The 25,347-nt window shown below is 38.7% G+C and overlaps 2 protein-coding genes across 2 annotated transcripts in view; both read right to left on the reverse strand.

Annotated features, from left to right (window-relative positions):
• Positions 1-1,472: 1,472 nt before the first annotated feature.
• LOC121946600 (vesicle-associated membrane protein-associated protein B/C-like) lies at positions 1,473-13,117 on the reverse strand. Its single transcript, XM_042491245.1, has 6 exons — positions 12,787-13,117; positions 9,570-9,722; positions 7,975-8,078; positions 6,471-6,551; positions 5,901-6,083; positions 1,473-3,555 (listed from the first exon to the last, which is right to left on the reverse strand). Exons 1-6 carry the CDS (start codon positions 12,842-12,844, stop codon positions 3,385-3,387), a joined length of 750 nt encoding a protein of 249 aa, XP_042347179.1. The 5' UTR covers positions 12,845-13,117; the 3' UTR covers positions 1,473-3,384.
• A 3,600-nt stretch (positions 13,118-16,717) lies between these two features.
• gnas (GNAS complex locus) overlaps positions 16,718-25,347 on the reverse strand; it is a 32,310-nt gene continuing 23,680 nt past the window's right edge. Inside the window, exons 6-12 of the mRNA XM_042491384.1 lie at positions 23,930-23,984; positions 23,339-23,412; positions 23,115-23,173; positions 22,898-23,018; positions 21,970-22,100; positions 21,133-21,200; positions 16,718-19,270 (exon numbers count right to left, since the gene is read on the reverse strand). Of these exons, the coding sequence (XP_042347318.1) occupies positions 19,124-19,270; positions 21,133-21,200; positions 21,970-22,100; positions 22,898-23,018; positions 23,115-23,173; positions 23,339-23,412; positions 23,930-23,984 (655 nt within the window). The 3' untranslated portion in view covers positions 16,718-19,123. The remainder of the gene's footprint in view (positions 19,271-21,132; positions 21,201-21,969; positions 22,101-22,897; positions 23,019-23,114; positions 23,174-23,338; positions 23,413-23,929; positions 23,985-25,347) is intronic.

Raw genomic sequence — 25,347 nt, forward strand, 5'->3', positions numbered from 1 at the left:
ATGTCCTACAACATGTCAAAAGGGATCTATAAGGTTTTTCCAGGTCAGAATGTACTTTATTTATCAGAATGGGGGGATGGCGTTGGTGTGACATTTTTTAAATTTATTTTTTTATCAAATAAAAAAAAATGTTTTAGGGGGAAAATGCATGGCCCTCCCTCCACCATAAATTACTATAGTTCATAGTTTGTGGCTATAATAAATGCTGTGATTTGGGGGATTTTTTAAGGAAATGTGTCCTTCAAACCCACTGGCAGGTTTTGGGGTTCTGAGGGTAGGCTATGTAAAATAAAAAGTAAATATAATAATTAAAGTTGAATGCCCCTTCACCAAGCCAAATCAAAAATCATAACTCCCTCTGCAGTGCTCAGTTTTATATTTTATTTATTTATTCATTAGAGTGCCTGCCTCATTTTGCACCACCACCTCCCCTTTTATGGATAATGAACAGTCCATTAAAGGGGTACTCCAGCAGTTTCTATTGTCATTATTTTACAAGTCACAAGTACGTCTCAGGTCTTTGCATTTGACAAGACAGGCATGTCAAGACTCAAGTTCCAGGACTGAGAAGACCCAAGTCAACTCCTAAGTCCCAAACATTTACGTTTTGAGCCATAAACAAGTCATAATGTGCTCTTCATCAAATGTAATTTAAAATGTGCCATTTTAACAACAGATTATTACTACACAAAACCTATTAAACAAATCCTTTTTAAAATGAGAACTTAATTTTAAAAAGTAGTGTTGATACTGCACATTCTGAAATGATCAGATAAAGCATTCATTTTTGTTTGTTTTTGTCTTGCTTTGTTGTATTTCACTAATCTTACATTGAAAATAAGTCTCCAACATCCTCCTGTCAAATTAGCAAGGGGAAGGTATTGAATATTTTCAAGTCAGTCTTTTTTTGAGTTGCCAAATCATGTTTAAAAGCATCAAATTTGTGATTCAAGTCTGACTTGATGGTACCTCTGGTACCATCTGTATAAAGTTGAGAAACATGCAAAAGAGACATTAGATTAATAAATAAAGTTAAATTGATGTAGAAGAGGATGTAAAATCCAGGCTTTTAAACACTGGTACGGTCCAAGCTCCTAAAATCCTAGAATGCAGCCATTATCATCTCTTTGGATATTCTCTATCTGATAAATGGCCAAAACAATTGTAACCCACCACATCCACTCTGACAGGTAAGAATTTGTGGTTTCACAGCCCCAAATTCTGATACACTCCCTACAGAGCCCCAAAAGATACAGCTGTCACCTGAAGAGTAAACTGAGCTTCATGTGTACGATCAGTGAAGTGCTCCCTAATAACCTCCTAAATAACGCCATTGGCATGCTGGTTGTGCACTCCATATGTTTTGTTCTTTCACTATCAAATAGTCATACAAACACACACACACACACACTGCAATCTCTTGTCAAATCTATAATAGAACAAAAAAGTAGACTTTTCAAAGAAGCAGACAGTTGGGGGTTTATGTATTTTAATTCATTATGATGCTACATGATCCATGGTGGTTGTTTAATTATCGTCTTCCTTTACTACAGTATGTTAATAACTTTGCCAGTTATCTTTTTAAGTCTTTTTATTTTTATGTACATACAAAAGAGTATCCAATTACTGTGTGATTACATTGTTGTGTGACTGTATCTTTGCATGTGTGGTCTGAAGCGCTGATGCCTTTTTTTCTCTTTAATGTAGTGTGTATTCACAGGTCAGTCCTCCTCCCAGCCGCCCACATTCCCATTTCTCTGCTCCCCGAGCTCCTTCAGGCAACGAAAAATACAGATATTTATTCTTTTTTTCTTCTCTTTAACAACCTGCTTAGATGGTCATGTGACAGCCGAGATAATACAGCTGTGTTGTCTCAGTTATCTCACGACCGCCGGAGCCCAACACGGAACAAAAGAAAAAGATAATCGAAAGAAAATTAAACACACACAAACTGATAAACCAGACTCAAGATGGTCCCTTTTGAGAAGACAGTATTTCTTTTTTTTGTTTTGCTAATATAACTTCAACACTCAAAAAAAATTAAAATAAAATAATCATAATAAATCCAGGTCATTTCATGCAGACTGCAGAGTGGACATTTGAATATAGTGCATTTGAATACTATAAACAACAGAAGCATCGTGGCTACATGATAATATAAGAAAAAAAAGCAAACAACTGCTGTAATACACTAGAGGACGCAAATACAATACTCCATGGGCAAAATTAAACAAGGTGGCCAAAGCTATTGTTACATACTGAATGTAATATATTGAAAATGTCTGCTTTTGCATGACAAGTTCACTGCTCGAAGGGTGGGGGGGGGGGGGGGGGGGTCTTTTTTGTCCAGTGCCTCTCTCTCAACCTGAGGAAGTTATTCTCAAGAAAATAAGAGTTAACTGGGAAAAGTGGATGACTTGAACTAAATTACAGTATAGATCACCATGCAGCATAAATTCTTTATCGTAGTCTTGAAGATACCAGGTTATAATTTTTACAAATGGCCAAAAAATTCTTTCAGATTTCTACTGATTTCTTGGTCTGATCAGCAACAAAAAATGATCAAGTTTACATCTGATTTTAAGCAAAGTCCCCCATTTTTCTGATGTGTACAGGAAATCTGTTCAGATGACGGTTTTGTTTTCAAACCACCCCTCTTCCTCGTTCTAAAACAGCCTGTGATTTCACCGTTTGTGGTCTCCTCACATAAAAACATCCACACGCACAGTCACATCAGCCCTCCTGCAGGAGGCAGAAATCAAGACACGCACACACACACAGCTTCCACTGGCTCACACTTTTACCACATACTGGTTAGAAGACAATACATTAAGTTTGAATCTAAAAAAAAAAAAAGTCTTTCACTGATCACTTGTGTTCACCTCTCCTTGCAGATAAGCAGATTTAGGTGGAAGAGAGATTATCAGAAAAGGAGTATTAGATCTTTCTTATAGACACTGTGAGTGAGAAACTTGAAGACTTTAGAATCAATGAAAGACTTTAGACATTCAGCCAGCGTGAAGCCACTTCCACACACACCACTAACTGTTACCTGTGCAAGTTGCGGAAGATCATTTAGGAAGGAGGGATGGACGGAAAGAACAGATCAGAGGTGGTGATTATTTCACAAAGAAAAAGAAAAAGGCAAGACCTGTGACAGAAACGCTCGCACTCATGGTTTAACTTGGGATCACCTTCTTTCGTTCTCTTTTTACACGTTAATTATTCTCCATCCAGACAAACCATCAGGATATTGCCTTAAATGTTAAAAAAGAAAAGAAGGAGAAACCAACATAAACCCAGAAGACATCCCCGTTGCCGTCATTGACGCGTGTCCTCCCGAGCACGCCGTCCGCCCGTCTGTCACTGTGTCTGTCTGTGTCTCTACAGGGCCAGCTTGCCAATGATGACTCCAATGACAAAGAAGAGCACGCAGAGCGCCAGGACTCGGGTGCTTAGGCCTTCTTCCCTCATGGCCGAGGTCGCCATAGCGGAGGAAGTAGAGTGAAGAGCGGCCACTGAGGTCACCTTTCTCTTCCGCAGCCCGTCGTCCTCCTGCGTTCAAGACAGAGGTGTCAGAGATACAGTCAAACCTGCTCAGCTCAGAAAAACACACTGAGATACAGATTGTTGTTGCAAGCTGGCGTAATGATTCCCAGAAGTGTCCAATCACAAGTTGAGTACACACAAATCCCCCAAAGATTAGTACAACACTAAGGTGTTACAACACCTTTGTTGCCGAGGTGAGATGATTAGTGGATCAGCCTCACGGGGACAATGTGGAAGAGCATTCATTTAATCTAAAGAAATGACTGCTATAGTAAAGCACACGACACAAATTATTCTTAATAGAGATTCCAACTGAACTTTTTACATGGGACACTAAATAAAGTAATATGTTAAGATGTGTGCTAACGCCCAAAATATTTAATCAGAATATAACTTTTTTGCGCTGGGCAATGTTGCTCTGTCTACTGTGAAGCCTATAATCTGATGGGAATTTAACAGGAGAAGAAGAAGTCTGTTTTTCCAGCCCTACTGAGAAACTTCAGTCATTTAAATATCATGAAATACACAGGGTTCCCACACATTTTTCTGGGACAAAATTTCAAACATTTTCTATGACTTCAAGGACCCATGAACAAATTTACTGACCATTCACATGGAAGGTTATCGACGCAAGACTACTGAAACAATTAACTTCATTACATACGAACAAATCCATGACTTTTCCAAAACTTTCAATGATTTTTTTTTTTTTTTTACCAATTTCATGACTTTCCCAGGCCTGGAAAATAAGACTGTAAAATGTCATGACTATTCCAGCTTATTAATTACAGTGGGAACCCTGAGTTCAGAAGGACAATAACTGGTCTGCCTATTAATACATTTAAGTAGTGAGTAATGTGTAATTTATGTTATTTTCTGTAACAAAAAAATGCAAAACACCTTGCACGCAGACTATTGGTAGACACTGAGTCTTCCTGATGAATGTTTAGTTGCTGAAAGATCGCTATTATTTTTTTCTTTTGCAAGTTAGACACGGTTTGTCTGCAGTGTGTATTAAACGTCCCCCTCCTCTACGTTCTTTTTGACAAAGATGTGCAAAGTATTAAGTAAGTATAAGTATTCTTTTGTTCTGAGATGTTCAAATTTACCGTTGTTCATTCCATCTAACATGCAGGCGACTGCTACCGCGAACGATAAGACGACTGTTATGTTCAGCGAGTCCACACTACAGCCTGTAACAACAGTGTTACATAAAGCTTCTGTTTCTGAATCAAAGAGCATCAACATAAGATACAAGGTTAGTCTTAGTCTTTTTTACAACAGTTTAAAACTGCCAAAATCACACTTTCCAGGATACCTATCCCGATGGTCATCTCTATAGTCGCCACCTCTGCCTCCCTTTGAACGACGTTCAAATGTTTTTAAACATAGTTTGAAAAAATGTAATGAAAAGATTTATAGGAACATAGCTATAGCAGAGCACTAAATACTTTGAACTATTCTTTGATTAAATCTGAAGAGGGAGAGCTGGGCAGAAACAGCTGTTGCAGCATATTTTGTGAGGCGCACTCCCTACATCACCTAATGTGACCCCCACGAGGGGCGAACATGTGCAGAAAGAATATATTTCTTCCAACCAGAGAGAAGTGATCAGATTAGGCTTTTACATTGTTATTAGCTGCTAATATTTCCCTAATGAACACATCATTAAAAGTTTACACTAAAACTCGCAATGTGATTGCTAATAATTTTCAATCAGGCCAGAATGGACCAGTCTCTTCCAGCTGAGGTGTTTGCATTGGGCACATTTTAGCAGAATATTAGGGTCCATGTAAACCCACTTAGTGATAACTCTGACAGCTATATACAGATATGCAAGTTAACGCATGATGTCATTTGGTGACATTTTCTACAGCCAATAGCTTCTCTCTGTGGAAAGCGCTGGCAACACTGGCAGGTGCAGCAGAGAGGAGCCTTTGGACTTAAGCTCTGCCAAATGCAAAAAATTGTTATTCATTTTTCATTTAATCATTAAGAGGCTGTTGAACTTTCCCCTGAAAGAGAGAGCATTATTTTTGGCATTGATGCTGAATGTGTTGCAGGCCTTAATAATATCAGAAAAGTCCAAAACAGATTTCTGACATTTTGAAAAGTTACATCACTTGAAAACAAAATACTACTCATAAAATAATTGAGATCATTTTAGAGAAACTTGGGATGGTGCTGTAGGTTTGTGGTTCACATGATGTCGCAATCTATAGAATAAATGTTTGCCTTTTTCAAACTGTAGATGCCATGTTTAAGAATGAAACTCTTTCTGTGTATGACAGAGGGCGTTCTGGAGCACAAAATGTGCAGGCAGATTGCTTCTGTGTTTCTGTGCGTCTCACCCTGATCTGTTTATTTTCTTCCCGTAGCCTCTGCACCTCCATCTGCAGCCGCTTGCACTCCTCCATGATCTTCTTCACCTCTCCGTCGTCCAGCGAGGCACTGGCTGACTTGGGCAGCGTGGAGTGCTCGGTCTTAACAGAGGAGGCAGAGGAAGACACAGTTTTGTTGGTGTCATCGTCATGCTGTGGAGAGAGTGGGGGTGGGGGAGGGTGGTGGGTCGAGAGGCGGGGGGGGGGGATGAAGAGACATGCAGAGACGTGGAGGGGGGTGAGATGAAAGTACAAACAAATAAATTAAAAAATGAATAAAAAAGCATGTAATGGGTGATACAGTGATGTGTTGCTGATGGGTATGAGACCGAGAAAACACTGAGCAAAAATAAATAAATAAACTAAGGATACATGGAAAGTGAATGCCCAATCTGATTGCATTCCTTGAGATCTAAAATGACAATAATAAATCTGCATTATTTATGACCCTGAAATACATGAGGCAACTCATGAGAAAATGTGACATCTACACCTGACACTTAGTGACTGAATACTTACAGTAGCACAGCAAAGACTTACAGTTTTGTCATTTTCTAGAGGCATCTCAAATGCACATCTCAACTTTGAATCCATCAGCTCTTCAGGCTTTGCTTCCTTCCACTGTGGGTGAGAACATCGGGAGGGAAAGAGACAGACAGGAAGAAAACACAGTGAGAGTTCATACAGGGATTCTTTAGCATCTGATCAGTGCTGTTTATCTTTATTTTAAGTCATTACTTCACAGGAAACGCTAAACAGAAATTATCTAGAACAGTGGTTCCCAACTGGTGGGTCGAGGTTCAAAAGTGGGTCACGGGTCTATGAATAGACTGCCAGTGACTCCCGAACATGTCAAGTCTGTAAAAAACACTATTTTGAATTTCTGGCACGGGGCTTTTATTTTGAAGTACCATTTCTTGCTGTTCAGCTACTATTTTATTGCCCTGTTTTAGTAATATTTGGCCTCTTAACATGCTGTGCCTTTGCAGCATTTTAAGTTCACTGATCTTAAGGCAATTTTCTGCATTTTTGTGGTAGAAGTGCTATTTATTTTTTAATTTTCAGGTAACTGTACTTCACTTTGCAATGTTTTATTTAATTTTAATCCAAGCCCACGTGCTAGTTACATTTTGTGAAAAAAGTGAATACATAGTAATCTATCTTATTTGTGGACCTTGAACTAATGACTAAGGACAAAATCTGAACCCCGTGGCTGGACCCGCTGGGAACCACTGATCTAGAAGCATTACATTTCCCAAGTTCAGGATGTGTATTTTAAATGTTTAAGGAACAGTTTCTGGACAATGTGACAGACAGACGTAAAGTGCCATATTCCTGAGTTCAATTGGAGATAGTGTAGGCTTCTGAAAGATGTAGGTGTAGGGCTTGAGCATGAAAAATTTCTGTGCCTATGTACGGTAGTTAGAAAAAAGAAAGGAGGGAATAGGATGTATCAATACTGAAACTAAAATGTTCAAAGCTACATGGCATGATGCAACAGATGAAGCAGCAAAATACTCCTTTGTCTTTAAGGATCCTGTCTGATGGAAAAGTGCGGAGTGAATAATGAAAACCCCTTGAGTGCCTGGTTACAGGCAACTAAAGCAGGTGAACCATTATGATGTTTATTCTTATTTTGAGTTATTATTTCACATGTTTGTCAGAAGACACTAATGACATTAATGACGACATTAAGAAATTTCCATTCCATTTTCTGCCTAAAGTGCACCTGCATCGACTGTTGATGACTGAGCGTGACGTGACATATTATGCAAGGCGTGCATTACCAGTTGAAAGCTCTGTGAGCAAACAAAACTTTTGAAGGAATTTTCTGAGTTTTTCCTGAAGGAGTAGCAACATTCAGTGAAAAATTACAGCTCAGTGCATCCAAAAAGATATATATTCTACTGTTTGGTCACACAAAAGTATGTTGACTGATAGTACATATTGGTATCTAGTGCATAGTTTGTGCTTTTGGACACAACATGCGTTTCAAGTATACAAGTATATTATCCAAAATCAAATTTGCTGATCTGGTACTCACAACTCCTTCCATGTCAGTCATGTCGTATGGAGCCAGCATGGACTGCACCATGAATTTGTGTTTACTCTTTTCATTGGGGTCATAGTCAAACGGCTGTAGCATAACTGTGGACAAAAACAATGACAGAATGGAGAGCCAGAACATCAGTGAAAGAGCGACTTCCTGTACTGGCTCATAACAACTATTACACAACCTGCAAGTGAAAAGATGTCAGTCTGGTTTATGACTCAGGTAATACAGTGTGACCTGCTGATCTGTCTGGATGATAATTTACTTTGTCCCTGAAGAGCACAATAATTCAGCTCCTAATGAATGTTATAAACTCAGTTTATCAGTCAGATATCCATGACTGTAGTGCAGGTGAGAGGCGCAGGAGTAGGCAAGCTTTTAAGCTTTTTAAGCAATATACAGAGCAGGGTAAAATCGTGACTCAAGTTGCTGAAACTTTCTTTGAGAGCTTTAAAGTATTACTGAGTTCTGAAGGCTTCCACCTGAAACCCCATTGAAACAGCTGGACTATGTGGGATTTTTTTTAATTTATTTAAATATAAAGAAAACGTTACTTTAGATTAGAAACTAGGACTCGACAGATTATCGGCCTGGCCAGTTATCGAGGCTGATATTTGATTTGATTTGATATATCATCTGTATTTTATTTTAATGATCACTGATAAAATCAATTAATTAAAAAGCGCAAAGAAAGTATCAGCAAGGGATGAACTTTTATTTTGTAAAACCTCAGAGAGTTATTTTTTATTTATTCATTTTTTAATTTAAATTTCCACTTCACTTAATGAAAAAGCTGCAGGAAACTTGCTGTATATGTTAAAAGTTTCAGTTTTAATTAAACATTTGCTGAAGGCATTTCAACAAAGTTTTGTGCCTGAGTTTGTTATATTTCAAATTCTCAATATTGACAGAAATATTTTCATTTTTATTGTGAATGCATATCGGTTCCAAATATTGTTTATCGGTCTCATCAACTACTAGCGATCGGTATCGGCCCTTAAAAAACCCAATATTGGTCAACCCCTACTTGACACAAATAAAAATGTAATGATATGTCTTCAGTTAATAATTCAACTATATCTCTACCATTCCCAATTCTTCAAGACAGAATCGTGCAGGTATCTTTTAGTGCAGATGTAGTTACCCAGCACCACAATATTTCTAACCTCAAGAGGCCAACAGCTGTATCTGTATGAGAATTAGAGCTGCGGCTAGATGATTTATTTTGGTTCTGAAACATAATACATGCTGACTGATAGCTTTAACAATGTCTTCTCTTTGTGTTTTATTCTGAGTAAAATGATACAATTTTTAAACTTATTTTAGTGTTGCTGCTGGGTGAAATGATCAATACACGCATCCATTAGATTCACAAATGTAGTGATTTTTTCCTCGGATAACAAATGCCTCGTCCTAATCTGGACATATTGTCTGAAAGCAACTATAGATCTTCGAATTAGGCGCCAAGACAAAAATACAGATATCTGACTGTATACGTGTCACACTTTTCTTTGAATGAGATGTGAAACCTCCACTGTTAGTTTGAACTTTTGACTGGGCCACAAGATGCAAACATGTTTACTAACCAGAAACATTGACGGAGGTTCCAGCGTCAATGATGCCACTGTTTGGGCGCACACAGTATCTGCGAGGCGCGGTTGTCTTGACTTTGAAACAAACATTTCTATCTGTTGGGTTGGTGAGCTTCAGAGTGGCAGTGACGACATCTGTAAACGGGCCTGAGGAGGAAACAGAGAAACAGCACAGTGACTAAAAGGTGTGTGTGAATTTCTGTTTGTGTACTAGTTTGAGTGTTTGTCATTTGTGGACATTAGAGCTGTCACGATAGTAGGCTTATTAACCTGATACCAATACCCAGAAGAATACTTGATACCATTTTCAATACCACTGGGGGGAAAAAATGTAAAAAGAAGAAAAAAAAAGAAGCACAAAACACATTTTTAATGAAGATAAAAAACAATACAAACAATAACATCGATGACAACATTTTTGTGTTGCTTAAGGTAGTGGGAAAAAAACCAGCAAGATTACTGTAAGATATTAATGACAACAACATTTTTAGCTTGTCAGAGGTACTGCACTACTGGTATAAAATCAGCAACAATCATATGTACATCCCTATCTATTTTCCGTACTTCTGGTGACTTGGCACCATATTTTCATGGCTAAGCAAAAAAAGTAGGTAGGGTAGGCTGCAAGTGTTTCTGTCTAGTTGCAGGATGACTTTTCTCAGCTTCAGTCTTTGACTTTAAAAGAAACACAACACGTTTCAGACAAAAATGATCGTGTTAACTTGTTAAGTAAACAGTGGATACGGCTTTGTTTCCTGGTTAAGAATCAAAACTGTTCATGTATGATAAAGTGCGTACACTTATTGTGTGTCTACAAGGATGAATATGTGAGCAGTGTTTGTGACAGACTCCACAGAGCCAGCCAAATACATTGCACATTAAACATTAAAAGGGTGGAAAGAGCAGCAAAGTGTGCAAGCATTTACTTTATTATTCACGCCCCGCCCTTAACCAAAACCTGGACACTATAGCAATCTGACTACATTTCTTGTTGCTTGTGCAGATCACCCTCACAGGTCCCTTATTAGACCATCTGGCCCAGTTTCACAGAATATTTACCCTCTTTTGACAACTGAACCTTGCTTTTGGAGATGTGCGATGGACAAATAACCTCACTGTGTTTTCTAATCAGATATAGTGGGCATCAGTAACTGAGTGGGCGTATCCATCTTCTCCTAGGTTATCTTTGCATTCAAAGCCCTGTAATAATCAATCACCGAACAACCAGCCACTGCCTGATTCCATCACCTTAGGCCAGATCTTGACCCATTTCTGCAGCAATATCACACCCAAAGGCACTTATTTCTGACTGTAACCATTATCCCTAACACAACAACTCAGCTATTTTCACAATCAGTCTGGATATAATAAAGCTGGAAAGGAATTTCGGTTGCACATTGAGAGTAAACTGTAAATCTCCCATTCGCAGTTTGTTGGCTTACAATATTGTGAAATAAGCATGGTAATAAGGCTGAGCAATGGCATCCTGGTCGTAGAAATTGCCAGAATAGTCACTTATTGGTGGTCGCAACAGCGTCGAGAGGAAGGCGTATGCCAAGCATTGGACCACATCAGGGTGTTTCACACGTTGTCAGAAGGTAAAAGAGAAAGCGAAGGGAGCAGCTGGGTGAATTAGAGGCAATAAACGGCGGGCCTACCCTGACGCTGCAATGACAGCGAGTCGTTTGACTTGCTAGCTAAGTTAGCTGAATGCTACCTAGGCTAGACGACGCAGAAGTTCGCTTCCGATTCAGCAGTTAAGGGGAGAGTTAAGGGAAAAGTCATTTTCAGCGCTTACCTATTCTTGAATTTCTGCAACTCCTACTGCTACGAGGGCGTGTTAGACGTTTTAAGTAATGCCTCGACGTTGTCTGAAACCCACTTTCAGATTTCTGAAACCTTTATTCTATTTTTGTCAATGCAAAAAAAGGAAGGTTTCACTGCTTTAGTCACATGTAGACCATGTTAGACCAGGTCCAGATTACAAACTACTCTAATTAGACGGGTCAAATCTGAACTAGATTATCCCAGAGACAGAATATTATTATGAACACAATTCCAGATTTGTGTGTGTTAAAATGTGAAAATGCAAAAAAGGAAGATTTTATTGCATTCTTGTCATGTAAACTGCACCGAATCAGGTCTAGCTCGAAAAACACTATATTTAGATGCCTCAAATCTGGACTAGATTATCCCACAGAGGCTAAATATTACTTAAAACACAGTATTAGATTTGAGAAACCTATATTTTTAATGACAGTGCATAAAATGGTAGATTTTACTGCTTTTTCCTTTATCTAGACAATGACCAGATTGAAAACCACTGTACTTAGAGAGACTAAGTCTGTACTAGATTATAGAAGAAGGTCAATTTATTACATTTGTCTTTTATCCTGCTACATTTTAGGAGTTGAGGGATGAGTTGATTAAAACCAGCAGCTACTATGCAGATTCCATTTGGTTCTTTGGGCATGTTGCTGCTGATGGCATCATTCAATTTCGGCAGTGATTTTTTTTGAATTTGCATCAGAGTCTTGTGTCCTTATGGCTCCCAACAAGGTCCTAAAAGACTAAAGATTATTTTAGATAGTTCAGATTATTTTCAGATTTGTGAGAAACACAGTGAATTTTTTATTTGTCATTTTCACAAATAAAGTTTAAGTTTCACAAATATGAAACTGTGTTTTAAATAATCTATGATCTAGTCTTTGATCTGCACCTAGTTCAAAATCGCGAAGATTACAGTGAAATCCTCCTTTTTGCGTTTTCAAAAATGGAATAAAGGTTTCTCCAATTTGAAGGTGGGTTTCAGACAGCGTTGGGGCTTTAGTTTAAAAGTCTGACACACTTCCACCACAGTAGGAGGTACAAATAGCCATGAATAGTCCGTTCAGCATTGCATCTTGCGTTTCCCTTCACTCTCCCCTTAACTGCTCAATCGGAAGCCTCGAATCGGAAGCGAACTTCAGCGTCGTCAGAGCTAGCTAGTTAGCATCGTCGCACACAGTGTCGTTTCACCTGTCATCGCCACCGCTGTCGTATACACACTGTACTGACTCCAGCTGGCCTTCTCCGTCAAATTTAATCACAGCACCAACGAATATCGACACATTAGCAACACTAACTGATGCAGAAATCGACACGGTGGCTGTAACGTTAATTAACAGCTCCTCGGTTAGCTACCTAGCCCCCGGCCCTGCCCTCTGGTTACCTCTGAATTTCAGTTCGTGTTGTGGCTCTAGCACCAGGACTTGTTCTGGTCTGGCCATGTCCCAGAGCTTCTTCCTGTCGTGACGGCGAGGGAGGACAACAGTATTTTACTGTAGGCAGCCCGAGGAGGTGAACCAGCTGGCTCCCGGAGAAACAACCACCGGCCGTCCACGGTCTTTCTACGAGGGGGAAGGAGGGGGAAGATTACAAATGCAGCACCACTCGGACTGACTGGCTGACTGACTGACTGCCACCGACAGCTGCTGGAGGCTAACGGGCTAATGCTAACTGTGCTAGCAGCGGAGGAGAGACGGAAGGAAGGAGGACGAGACGTCACGCGAGGGGTTGGGCCGCCTCGACATGTCACGTGGTTCACAAGCGTTTAAACTAGAGCCCTGTTTATTCTAGTGCACTAATTTAAACTAGTGCACTTAAACGGCCCTGATTTAAACCTAAACCTTATTATTTATTTATTTTTTAATCATAATATATATACACTGAAAAAACTAATGGGCAACTAATCAAGATATGTCCCACAAAATACAAAAAACTGTAAATTTTTTTTCCTTTTCTTTGTAACCTTTTGCTGATTTCTTCTTAGTTTTTGGGTCATTTTTTGTTTGGTTGCAAGTTGCCTTCTTCCCATGTTTTTAAAGAAATTAGGCCAATTTGATTTCAAAGCGTTAATAGACAAAAATTAAGAAGCAACAAGTTGATGCTTGATTTATCGAGTCGTCTATGATACTAAATTGTTTTTGTAAATTGTGATTGGAGTTTTTTAACTTACATTTTATTGACCAATTTAAAAAGAATAATCTGTAGAGTAAATTATAATAAAAATACTTATTTAATTTAATTTAATGGGGAAATTCTTTATCCATAAACAAAAAATAAATAAATAAAAAAATAGGTTCACACCACTCTTTCTATCTTTTCTGGATTGATTTCAACCTAACGCTTTCATCTCTTGCAAAATAACAAAAAAAGCAACAGATGTTTAGACTTTTACTAAAACTTATTTGGCGGAACCCCCTGATTTGATATGACTAAGAATTATTTTTGTTTGCTTACGTTCGTTTCTGTCTGTGTCCATTCTTTTTTTAAAAAAGATTTTTATTGATTTATGTATTGATATAATGATTATTTATTTATAATGATTTAGTATGTTTAATGTAGAATGTCAGTTGTCTGTGCTCTCATGTATGTTTGTGTTCTCTATTTTTCACATATTTTTGTTAAATAAAGCTATGAAAAAAGCAAACATTTACAGATGGTCACAAATGGTCAAAAATCCCCCCAGAGTACTAGATTAAGACCTCCAGGAATACCATAAAAAGTCCATGCTGTGGTATTTGGTTTCAAAAACTTTTGACATTTGGAGATTTCTGCAAGAATTGAATTTTTCCATGATTGGATGGCGAGCATTTCTGTTCTGGAAACTGCTGAGCAACCCCTTATTATCAATATACCTATGGAGGCCAAAAATCCTGTGAATACTCAATGACTCTACATTGTGGTTGCAAAATTCCTTGAGGCTGTGATTATCCCACAGGTCACTACACTGTAAGTCATTTTGTATAGTGACGTCAAAACTCAAAGAATGGTCTCACTCCACTGACATGGCCAATATGGGGACTAACATTCATCAGATTCTATCTTTATTATTTTGCAAATTGTGTTATATGTATCACAGGCATGAAAAATTTGCAATTAGTCACTAAACTTAACTTGATTTATCATGGATCTGGCTAAAAGTAAGATTTATTTGGGCATTTCTCAGACTAAACTTTACAAAATGTACAGTTTATCAACTCCCCAAAGATTCCTAACAAAGGTTGTAGCCTGGAATTTATGAACCTGACAACCAGACTGGGGAGGATAATTAATCAGGAAGATTATGGACCAGGGCTGCAGGCAGTATTCTAGAAATACTGAACTCATTGTGGTTACCTAAATTCCAACATTTTGTTTTAATTTATTTTTTTACTGTGGCTGACAACTATTCACTTTTTCATTGTTGGTTAACTTTCATCTGTTTGGTTTATTTAATCAACTGCTTTTCCCAACATGACTGTCTAACGCAGCCCCGAAGCCTTCTCCACATGATCAGGAATAGACAATAGTTCTGTTTAAGAAATGCAGATGCAATATGTTGACCTGAAAGTAGTAAATGAAATTCATTCAGTCTAAAAAAATACTGCATCATCCTACAAAATATCTACTATTATAAAACTATCTACTATTTTTAAAAGCAGCCATGGCCCTGTAGCAATTAGGATTCAAGTTGACATTCTTCAGTGCAGGCTTCAGGTTGTGTTGAGTCTTATTACCTCCAGGAAAAAAAATACAAATAAATAAATAGATAATAAGATACAAACAAATGAATAAATAAAAATACAAATGTGTGTATGAACATTGAGTATTGGACTAACAATCCCAAAGCCTCATATGAATCATGAAATAGCTGAGTCAGGAGTCTATAAAGATGCCGTTTATGAATCAGTTTCCACTGTTGGGAGTTGAGAAGTTATTTTTTTAGATTCCTACACAGAAGTCATGATTCATAATTAATTCCATAATTCAAAGAATCACACTACCTTTGTCTTTTTCCTGAACATGTCTCTTGAGCGTATACAGTCTGTATACAGTCTCTGATTTTGCCTCAAAGCCTTTAATGTTTTCCTTTTGAAACCCCTTTGGCACTACCTCAGTTATTTAATTGTATATTTACGTCATGTCCTCTTTGAAAAAAAGATTAATGCTATTAATCAGCTGTTAATAGCATTATTAAGTTTACATTTGAATGAAATACACAGATATATGTAAGGGATGACTTGTTAACATGCTGTACTTTCCCATTCAGGTCACAATTCACCTTTATTAAGTTCAAACTTACTTTTACAAATGGCTTTATTTCCATCCCGGGTGGGGTATTGCTGCCTTTAAATTCCATTACACTTCACTTTTTATCCAAAATGAATGTAAGGTAGAGGCTGGGTTGTTGTTTTTGGTGCATCAATTCCTGTAAAACCTCATGCAACAATTTTGACATTTTCTACTCACCTCCATATCGGCTGAAACTTCACTGAGGTTGGTCGACCCAACAAAGAGTGAATCAGCTCCTGTAGATCAGCATAGCAATCACCTCACAGCTTAAAATGCATCAAGCAAAGAAAGTGTATTGTAAATTTACTGTGTGGCGATAAAAAACACTTCGGCTTTTGAAGAAAATCAGAGATAAGAAACTTGTGGGTATCCACTATGTATATCGAGCATGTTGGGCACAAAAAAAATTCTTCAGGGTGAAAAAAGATTTGCGTTGGAGGTATAACAGATGAAAAGTTCAATTTAACAAGTTGTGAGTGAACTATGGGATTAACTCAGTGTGTTTGTGTTTGGTGGTGTGGAGTTAACACTTTTAACAGGCGGCAGAGTGAATAATTTGGGTAGAATTGATCTTTAAACAGTTTCATTTGTGAGTATAGTCATGGCAACACAGACAAAACATTAAAAAACCTGTATCGGAAGTTGTATTTTCCATATCAAGGTTGGATATTTAGAACATGTTCAGTACATTTTTACCTTCCAAGACTCATTGAGGAGCCAACCGCAAGACACTTCCATGAGGCACCTTCGTTATTCAACCTGAATTTCCACATTGTTGAGCTTCTAAACCAGTGACTCTTCTGTCAGAAACTGACTTCATAATCTTCATAGTTGTCCCAATAAACACAGGCTGTGTGTATCTGAAGAGGAAATGACTGGTAAACGAACAGGAAACTTCATTTCCTTTGGCGTGGATTTACAACAACCCTTCCGGCTGATGAAAATTTAGGGATAAGATTGCAAAAATGCAGCTTATGTGAGGGAGTAAAGAGCAGCGCTGCCTGTGTGGGTGAGTTTATATATGTAATGACAGATCTGTTGCTGTCTGCACCAAAAAAAAACCTTTATTTCTTAGAGCTTCTGTTCAGAAAGTAGAGACCCATATTTGATGTACACATTAAATGAAGACTCGGGCACTGAAATGAGAGAGATGCTAATACTGTACAGGCCGCCTCTGCTTTGCAAGGCTAGGAAGGAGGACCCCCCTCCCTCATCAGAAAATAAATTGAAATTATTATTTTTTTTTTTGTCATTTTTTGGCCCTTTTTTTAGCAAAAGAATAAGATCTGTGTAGAAACAAGCGATGTTTTAACCCTTCAAAAATGTCCTTTGCAGATGTCAACGGAAGAAAACAAAAGAAACCTGAACACAACTTCAGTTGAAAGGATTTAAGTTATAGCAATACGCACACTGTCAAGTGTACAATTTGTCAAGGTTCATTTGATTCTAATAAAATACTTTTTTTTAAAACCCATATACATTTCATATATTTATCTTTTTGGGGTATATGGATTCAAAAATAGACATTTAAATCATAAAGAGAGAATGGGAGGATTGGGGAGAGAAATAAAACTACAAAAGCTACGAATGGGTGTCCTCCGTCCCAGAGGAGAGAGGACAGTGGAGAGAGTGAGAGAGGGATAAAAGAAGAGAGAGAGAAGGAAGTGGCAAAGGAGGCTGGGAGTTAGGAGGGGATTGGCCAAGCTATACAGCGCAGTATGACACCCACTTTAGCTCATTACACACGTACAGTCGTGATCAAGGCACAGGGATCTTCTAAAAGTTATTTTTTTCAATAAAGTTGTACAAAATAATACATTTTACAGTCTGTACAAGAATAATAGTTCAGCAGTAATGTAAAGACAAACATACAAAGGAGCGAGGGGTCCAGGAAGGAGGAGGAGAGAAGAGGAAAGATGGGAGGGAGGTGTGAGCAGGCTGTTTGACCACAAGTTTAAAAAAAAAAGTGTCCTGTTTGTTGTTGTCGTCTTTTTTTTTTATATTCCAGGATTATGTTTTATTTTCTCTTGAAAGAGTACTGCCAGGAAGGTAAAAGTGCAGATGGGGATGTGGTGGTTGGGAGGAGAAAATAAGAGAGAGAGAGAGAGGGGGAGAAATGTCAAGATGGAGAGTGATGGAGAGAAAAAGCATCGGAGGAGAAAGAACAGGGGTGAAATGAAGGAGAGAATGACAGACAGAGAGAGTAAAGATAAAGAAAGAGAGCGCACAGGGCACAATGGCACAAAAGTCCACACAGACAAAAACAGCTGTGGAGACAGTAAAACAGGGTCAATCATGACAAGATCAGAGTTCTCTTTAACTTATATGGTACTGTAGAAGGATGCTTTTTGCCCTCCGTTTAGTTAAGTTCCATAAAAGTTGGCTTTTTTTTTTGTTTCTTTTTGTTTGTTTAAATTCAATGTATCCTCCTCACGTTTTGCTCCACTACCAACAAGGCAAAGTCAAGGTGGCAAAATAGTTCTGTGGAGTCGAGGGGCTGTCATCGTCGTCTCTGTCAAACGCCATCAGAGAAGTTCACACTGGAGTCGTGTCTGTCCCGTTTCAGTGAAGCCCCCGTCCCGCCCCCCACGGCCAGACTGAGCACAACACACCCCTGGTCCGTTTAGTCTGTGCCGCTCCTTGGGGCTCGGCTGTGCAGTCTGTTTAATCTCAAAACACTGTGCCAGAAAAATCAGCTGACAGCTCAACCAGCCTGCCGCTCGTCGGCAGATCAGTACATTTCCGGATCCAACCCGGTTGTGCAGTCCAGTAAAAAGCAGGTGTGATACGTTTCTGTGTGCAAGCAGATCCTGTGTTTGGATTTATGGATGTGTGTAAGTGAAAGGAAGGTGTACACGGTTTGAGTCAAGTCCTGAGCACAGTGCGTTTTTTTGTTAGATACAGTGTTCCGCTGATCTGTCATGAAGTGTTTGTTCTCTATTTGCAGTAATTCAACAGTTATCTCTTTCCCAGTTGCACTGATGTAGCAGCTCGCTCACTTTTCATACCGACCGCAACAAGATCGGAGATCTCACAATCTCAGCCGTGGCTCAAGCCCTCTTCACTGCAGGAAACACAGCCCAAACTGGGCCACTCAGGGTTTCTAGAAAGTTGAAGATAACACGTATGGGGACGATATATGGTGTCGAAAGGTGCGGAGCTGGGACTATGGCTGCAGGTGGAGATCAGAGTCCGTTTATGTGTTAACCAATAAAACCCTTCCATATAGATAGCTCTGTCTATTGCAGGTGGGGAGTGCGTCAGGGGAAGTTCTGGGTTCATGGGTCTGTGTACTGTAAGTGTGTGTGTGTCTTTATGTATGTGTGTGCGCGTGCATTTTGGCCCCCGTTCCTTCTCAAGAGCTCACAAACTTCTGTGGAAGAGGGGAGTTCAGAGACTTCAGGGTTTTTCGTAGTCCGATGTGTTTTTGACTGAACACTTTTCTTCTCCCATCACAACAGCTCGTACTGCCGCAGGTGCATCCGCTGGATGATGTCTCGACAGTCATTGAAGACACGGCGGATGTTTTCCGTGTCGACGGCGCAGGTGAAGTGGGGGTAACAGTAGTGCCTCCCGTCCCCACTTGCTGTGCTGATCCTCTGCAGATGAAGAAAGGAGAAAGAAAATATTTCATCACGTATATAACAACTAAGACAGTTGCTGATTGGCTGTTGAGTTATTCCTCTAACAGCAGTCTCTAACTTTTATCTACAATCCAGCGCTGATGTTAAGCAAACACGTAGACGGCACAAACACATTTATAGTCATGCTTTATTTAGCTAATAAAAACTACTCTAAGTATTTGATAATTATCAGCAAATTCCACGAGATAGGCTCTCAGCAATTTAAACACTTTGTTAATCTGTTCTGTAAAAAATCTATTTCACATCTGTCCGTCCTAGAAGAGGGATCCCTCCTCAGTTGTTCTTCCTGTGGTTTTTACCATTTTTTTCCCCAGTTCAAGGTTTTTTGGGGGGAATTTTTCCTCATCCACTGTGAGGGTCTTAGGACAGAGGGATGTCGTATGTTGTAAAACCCTCTGAGGCTACTGATGACTTGTGGCATTGAACTTTATGGATAAATTTGAAATTGAACTGAAATGACTATTTCAACAGCCCTTTGGGGCATGCTTTGTGATTGGCCTATGATGAACTTTGACTTGACTTATTTGTAAAGCACTTTGGGTTGCCTTTGAATATGAAATGTGCTATTAAAATACATTTGCCTTTCAAACTTTATGAGCCTCTTATGTGTTTGGAACATTTGTTGCTATGAAGAAACACTTTTATAAAACATGTCACAAATACGAGTTTCCTTTTTTAAAATAAGGCAAAAAAAATTTAATTTTCTAAAAAACAGACAGGGGACTGTAGCTTTTAGCAAACCTTAATATATATAAACGGGACAACATTTTGGTATCAGAGGAATTACTACTGAGGAATTACTACAAAGTACCGATTCATATTAAATCTAAATTTCAGCACTGGAGAGCGCATCTGGGTGAGAATGCTGGATTTAGACAAGAGGCAGGACGCAGAAGCGCCCTGAAGCCATTCATGGAGCTCTGCAAATGCTGTGTCGGCCGCTCCGTCAGCTTCCCAGCAAGCCAAAACTATTGCCGGAGTGTCAATCTGCTATGATAGGTTCAGCATCTGGTCTATTTTCTTTTCTATATTATTCTATAATCACCTATTATCACTGCAAGATGAAGCAGACACACACACACACACACACACACACACACACAAGCAGACAGACAGAGACAGACGATCAGCTCTGTGTGTGATTAGAGAAGAGCAGTCAAATACATCACAAAGACATTTTTGTTATAACAGAGAAAGTAAAGTAAAAAAAAAAAGGTACTGCTGGGTATCAGTTTTGGAACCAGTTCATATGGAACAGTTACCCAACCCTAGAACTGACCAATCACATTTGAAGGGCAGGTCAACAGTCTGTATAGAGAGGCGTAACACATTGGCCACGACTTCACTTTTTGAATCCATATGAGTTCATATAAAGATGTCTATTTTAAGAGATTAGCCAAAATGACCAGCGCACGGCAGAGGAAATCTCTACACCAGATCAGCCTGAAATATTGGCCTGCACCCCCAGAGGCTTTATTGTCATCAAAACAGATAGACACTGAGTTTTGGGATTGGCATTACTCAGAATAGGATTAAATAAGTAAAGAGTGCATTTATCAGTCACTATTTTTAGCTGCAGATTGATACATAATTGGTGCTCCTGTGAGTATTTACAGCAGCAGGTCAGTGTAAGAGGTCAAAGGAGGTCTACGGCAGAGAGAGATGAGCTATTATTGGACAGTAATTGTTAATGGAATCAGAATATTGTTGGTTTTGTCTCATCATGGGATTTGTTAGAAAAAAAGGACAATATAGACTGTTACTACACTTTGAACTTTGCACATTACAAAGTACATAAGCAAACCTGTAGCACTTACCAGGAATTCATCTCTTATGAAGTACTTTGCCCTTGTAACACGTGGATCTTCTCCAGGCTCTGGTGTCGCTGGAAGAGGACAGAGAGGCTAATGAAACCACATTTCTTATGATATGCACTCTTTCAGGTGGAGACTGTCAAACACGAATGGTTCATACAACAAACAAGATGGAAACTGGCTTTCTGGGGCTATTTATCAGTAAGCAGGTTTAATGTTAGCAATTATGTAACACGTTAATTAAGTTATTCCTCTTCAATGTCATTGTGAACAAGTGTGAGTGAACTCCTCACAGTTATCTATGAAGGATGACATCTTGTGGTCAATGGCCGTAAATGCACTGTCCCTCATGGCTTCTTGGACGATAAGTCAGTCAAGAGTTTGAGCAGTTATTATCACAGTTTTAATAATGGGCAAAACCTTGACTTTAAAGTAAAAACAGAGCTATCAGTGTATGTTTTGGTGTATGTCTCTGCATGCTCAGGACATTTTTATAGTAACAAGCAAGGGAATCATTAAAAACTGGGACATATTTTGCACAGGTGGTAAAAAACTAGGACATCTTGGTATTTTACAGAGACCAGTTTCCAGCTGGGACTCTTTGGGGAGTCTGGTCACCCTACTTTACAAACAATAATCAGATCTCTAAGATCTGTAATAATTAGATGAAATAAAGAACCAATTTCCAAAGGAGATATTTACAAGTTGAATATATGGACAGTGTCTCTGAGAATGAGTGAATTTCGCTCAACTACATTTATACATTGCTGTCTAAGGCAATAGACCATATTGAGGACAACAGTTTCTAGAAGTGTCTAAAAATGTGGCACAACTCCTCACCATCGTCAGGTGTGGTGTATCGAGCAAATTCAGGGAAGTATTCCTCGATTTTGGACTTCCCTGCCAGCACTTTCTCTGCCAGCAGGTCCTGTTTATTTAGGAACAAGATGACAGAGATGGTCCGCAGCCACCTGAAGAGAACAAAACACCATGAATCAGCATCACACACTGGACCATCGAACTGTGTCTGAGTACGAAGAGAGAGACAAAAGGAACACACACTGCTTGAAGCTGATTAAATAAATAAAAATGGGGCCAGTGGGTGACAGCTCTATAAGCGGATGACATAAAATGTGAAGATACTTCATACAAAATACTAATTATCCCAAGATGTTCCTGCATGGATCCCTAACTGCATCAAAACTAGTTCTGTTTCCTGGAAAACCTAGAGGAGTTTTCCACAAGTACAACCTACAACATAAAGGATGAGATAAGTTGTTCGGCACTTGTTAGGCACTGGGGTTGAATACGTTTGAACTCAATGACCACTATGTCTGCTGTGATGTGAGACATGCTGCCAAAGATCTCGGTAATTTTCCGCTGTTCTGTGACTTTATTTGCTTACACGCCGCTGAAATTTGTAAACAAAGTACGTGATCTCTCCTTGATTTGTGTTATGCTGTGTTTGTTGCTAGGGAACCCCTGCACTTGGTTATGCAAACATTCAAGAGAAAAAGCGGGACAGTTTAGAAAGTTTCCCAGCATTGACACTGGGCCTGATCAATAACCATCATCTGTCTGCAGTTACAAAAAAACCCGAACAACTTAAATTCGTGTTCTGAGAGGGCTTTCTGATTTTCAAATCACAGATAGCGTTCCTTGTTGTGAAACTGGGAGTCCGAGTGGACATGCGTGTAGAAAGACGCTTTACTTCTGCAGAGAGACAGAAAACAACACAGAGACAGATCCACTGTCCGTCTCTCTTCACCTGTTATTCCAGATGTTCTTGAAGAGGTTGAGAGCCTCCTGTAAACGGTTGGTCTGATTGTCCTCTCTGATCACCATGTTGTAACTGCTACTTGCCACCACGAAGATGATGGCTGTTACATCTGAAGACGGGAGAGGGACAGAGATACATCAGACACAGTGACAGAGGGAGATATGAGCCACGTAAATAAACAAAATGAAAAATAAACAAGAGTTACCATTAAAGCACTGAATCCATTTCCGGCGTTCATCTCTTTGACCACCAACATCAAACATACTGTGTAAACCAAACAAGAGACACTGGTGAAATACCGCCATCATGTGGAGAAGCTGTGCATCTTGGATTCTGAATTGTTTATATCCTGAGTCACTGTTCGTGTTTAATACCGTCAGATGAGTCAGTTTAGTAAAAAACTGCCATTTTCTTTATGTTTTTACTTACTGGAAATTTACTTTGTCCACTTGGAATCTTGTCTCAAAGATTCCTGAGGTCAGAACTCTGCACCGCAACAAATCCTGGTAAAAAAACAACCAGAAAGTTTATCATAAAGGCTCCTAAGATTTTAAAAATATCCTGCAGGATCTTTTAACGATTACACTGCAGATCTGGAGCAAGGTTTCCACTTTTCTTCCGTGTCCTAGGCATATTTTTTAGATCAGGGTGAAGAACATAGAAACTGGGACACAAGATGTTTTTATTTTCTGCCCCCATTTCTGTGCTTGCAAAGGGCAACTCGGGTGAAAAGACAACATGAGATTTATCTTTGATGGTTTGGAAAATCATGCCAGGTTTAAAAGTGAAAATAACAGCATTAAGAAGCCATGCTCCTCTACTTTAGGTCAAAATAATTCAATTGAAATCAAAAGCACAACTTAGATCAAGATCCAACTCCAGCACCGCCCCTTTTTACTCTCACACATGGGTGTGAACTATTTATTTTGAGTAATTACTATTAGTGAAATATCTCTGTGGGAGAAGAATGCTTAATAAAGTGTAGATAAATAAACATCAAGGTAGCCGACGTTAACCCACCTGATCTGTTGGTGTGTAGTCACTCTGTTTCACTATGTCGATCTTGTCTAGAAAGCTGAAGAAAGAGAACAAAAACAAATTACAAGTAAGAACACTGTTATGGTGATAATATTAACAATCTCATCATTTCAGTCTTTAAGACTTGTATGGATAACAATCCTTACATTAAAGACCAGTTTAAACTGCAAACATGAGATTTTTCTGCAGCGAGCATCATCTCTTTAAAAGCCTGTTTAACAGTTAAAAGTATCATGTGTGTTTAAGTAAAAGGTCAAATAAAGGGTCTACTCAAACACATCAGCTGGGATATCATACGTTATACAGCAGGTGTTTTCTACATGACCTGTGTTGTTAAATAAGAAAAACTTATTTAACTGTTGTTAAATAAGAAAAACCATTCCAGAGGCTAATTTTTCTCAAAATCCTTATATTTTTAGGAAAATTATTGTATGTTAGTCATAACCACAAGAACAAATAGGCTTAAATGTGTAATTTTTTAAAACATCTATTTAAAGGACTATTTGCCACACCTACAAATCTAGTCAGATAAGTTTTTTTTTGTTTTTCTGGTTTTTAAGTAAGCTGGCATAACTGCGATGCATAGAAGGGGGTAGGTGTCCATCAGTCTCATCACCTTTGTTAAATATGATTCACATACTGCTTAGTCACTTTTTTGAGCTGTAGCATCTTCTCTGTTCATTTATATAATGTGTGTCTTTTTACAATGGACAATTCTGTTTCTGCTTGTTTATGTTATTCATTTTTTACCCAGTGCTCTCTGTACTGTAGTTGTAATATTACTGTGTTGTTAATAAAGTTTAAAAAAATAAGTGTTGTCATGGTTGTCGTAGTCTACACAAAGCACCACTGGCTGAAAGAAGTCACATAAGAGGAGATGTGTATAGACAGACATAAATCCATATTTTGGTATCTTTATCATGCTGGGGAATTAATTAAAATAAGACAGAGAAAACTAAAACCAACGAATAATTATAGGCATTTCAAAAAAGTAAAATTATTGCACATTATGGCATTTTTGATCGTATATCACATAGAGGCCAAAATTGTCGTGCAAATACAATAATTATATTCATACAACTCATAAAGCTGTACATGGCCTTTAACACAACATTTTGATAATGTGACTGAAACTTTCGATTTAAACAAACATGAATAATACTGTATTTTGCTCACCAGGTGACCTTTAAGACAGACAGAAGCATCCTCCCTGCTCATTTCACATCCGGGTAAAACACTAAAGCACTCATCCAAAATGTCAAAATGAATCAGCAAGTGCCGTGATTTCAAATCTCCTGGAGACACACCTTCACTTTCAAACTTCTTGTGAACTTACGATGATCTATCAGTGTTAAATGCAACCCATTAGTAATCTACAGGTATGATGGATTATACAAAGC

Source organism: Plectropomus leopardus, chromosome 8, assembly GCF_008729295.1.
Source record: "Plectropomus leopardus isolate mb chromosome 8, YSFRI_Pleo_2.0, whole genome shotgun sequence".
Taxonomy (NCBI): Eukaryota; Metazoa; Chordata; class Actinopteri; order Perciformes; family Serranidae; genus Plectropomus; species Plectropomus leopardus.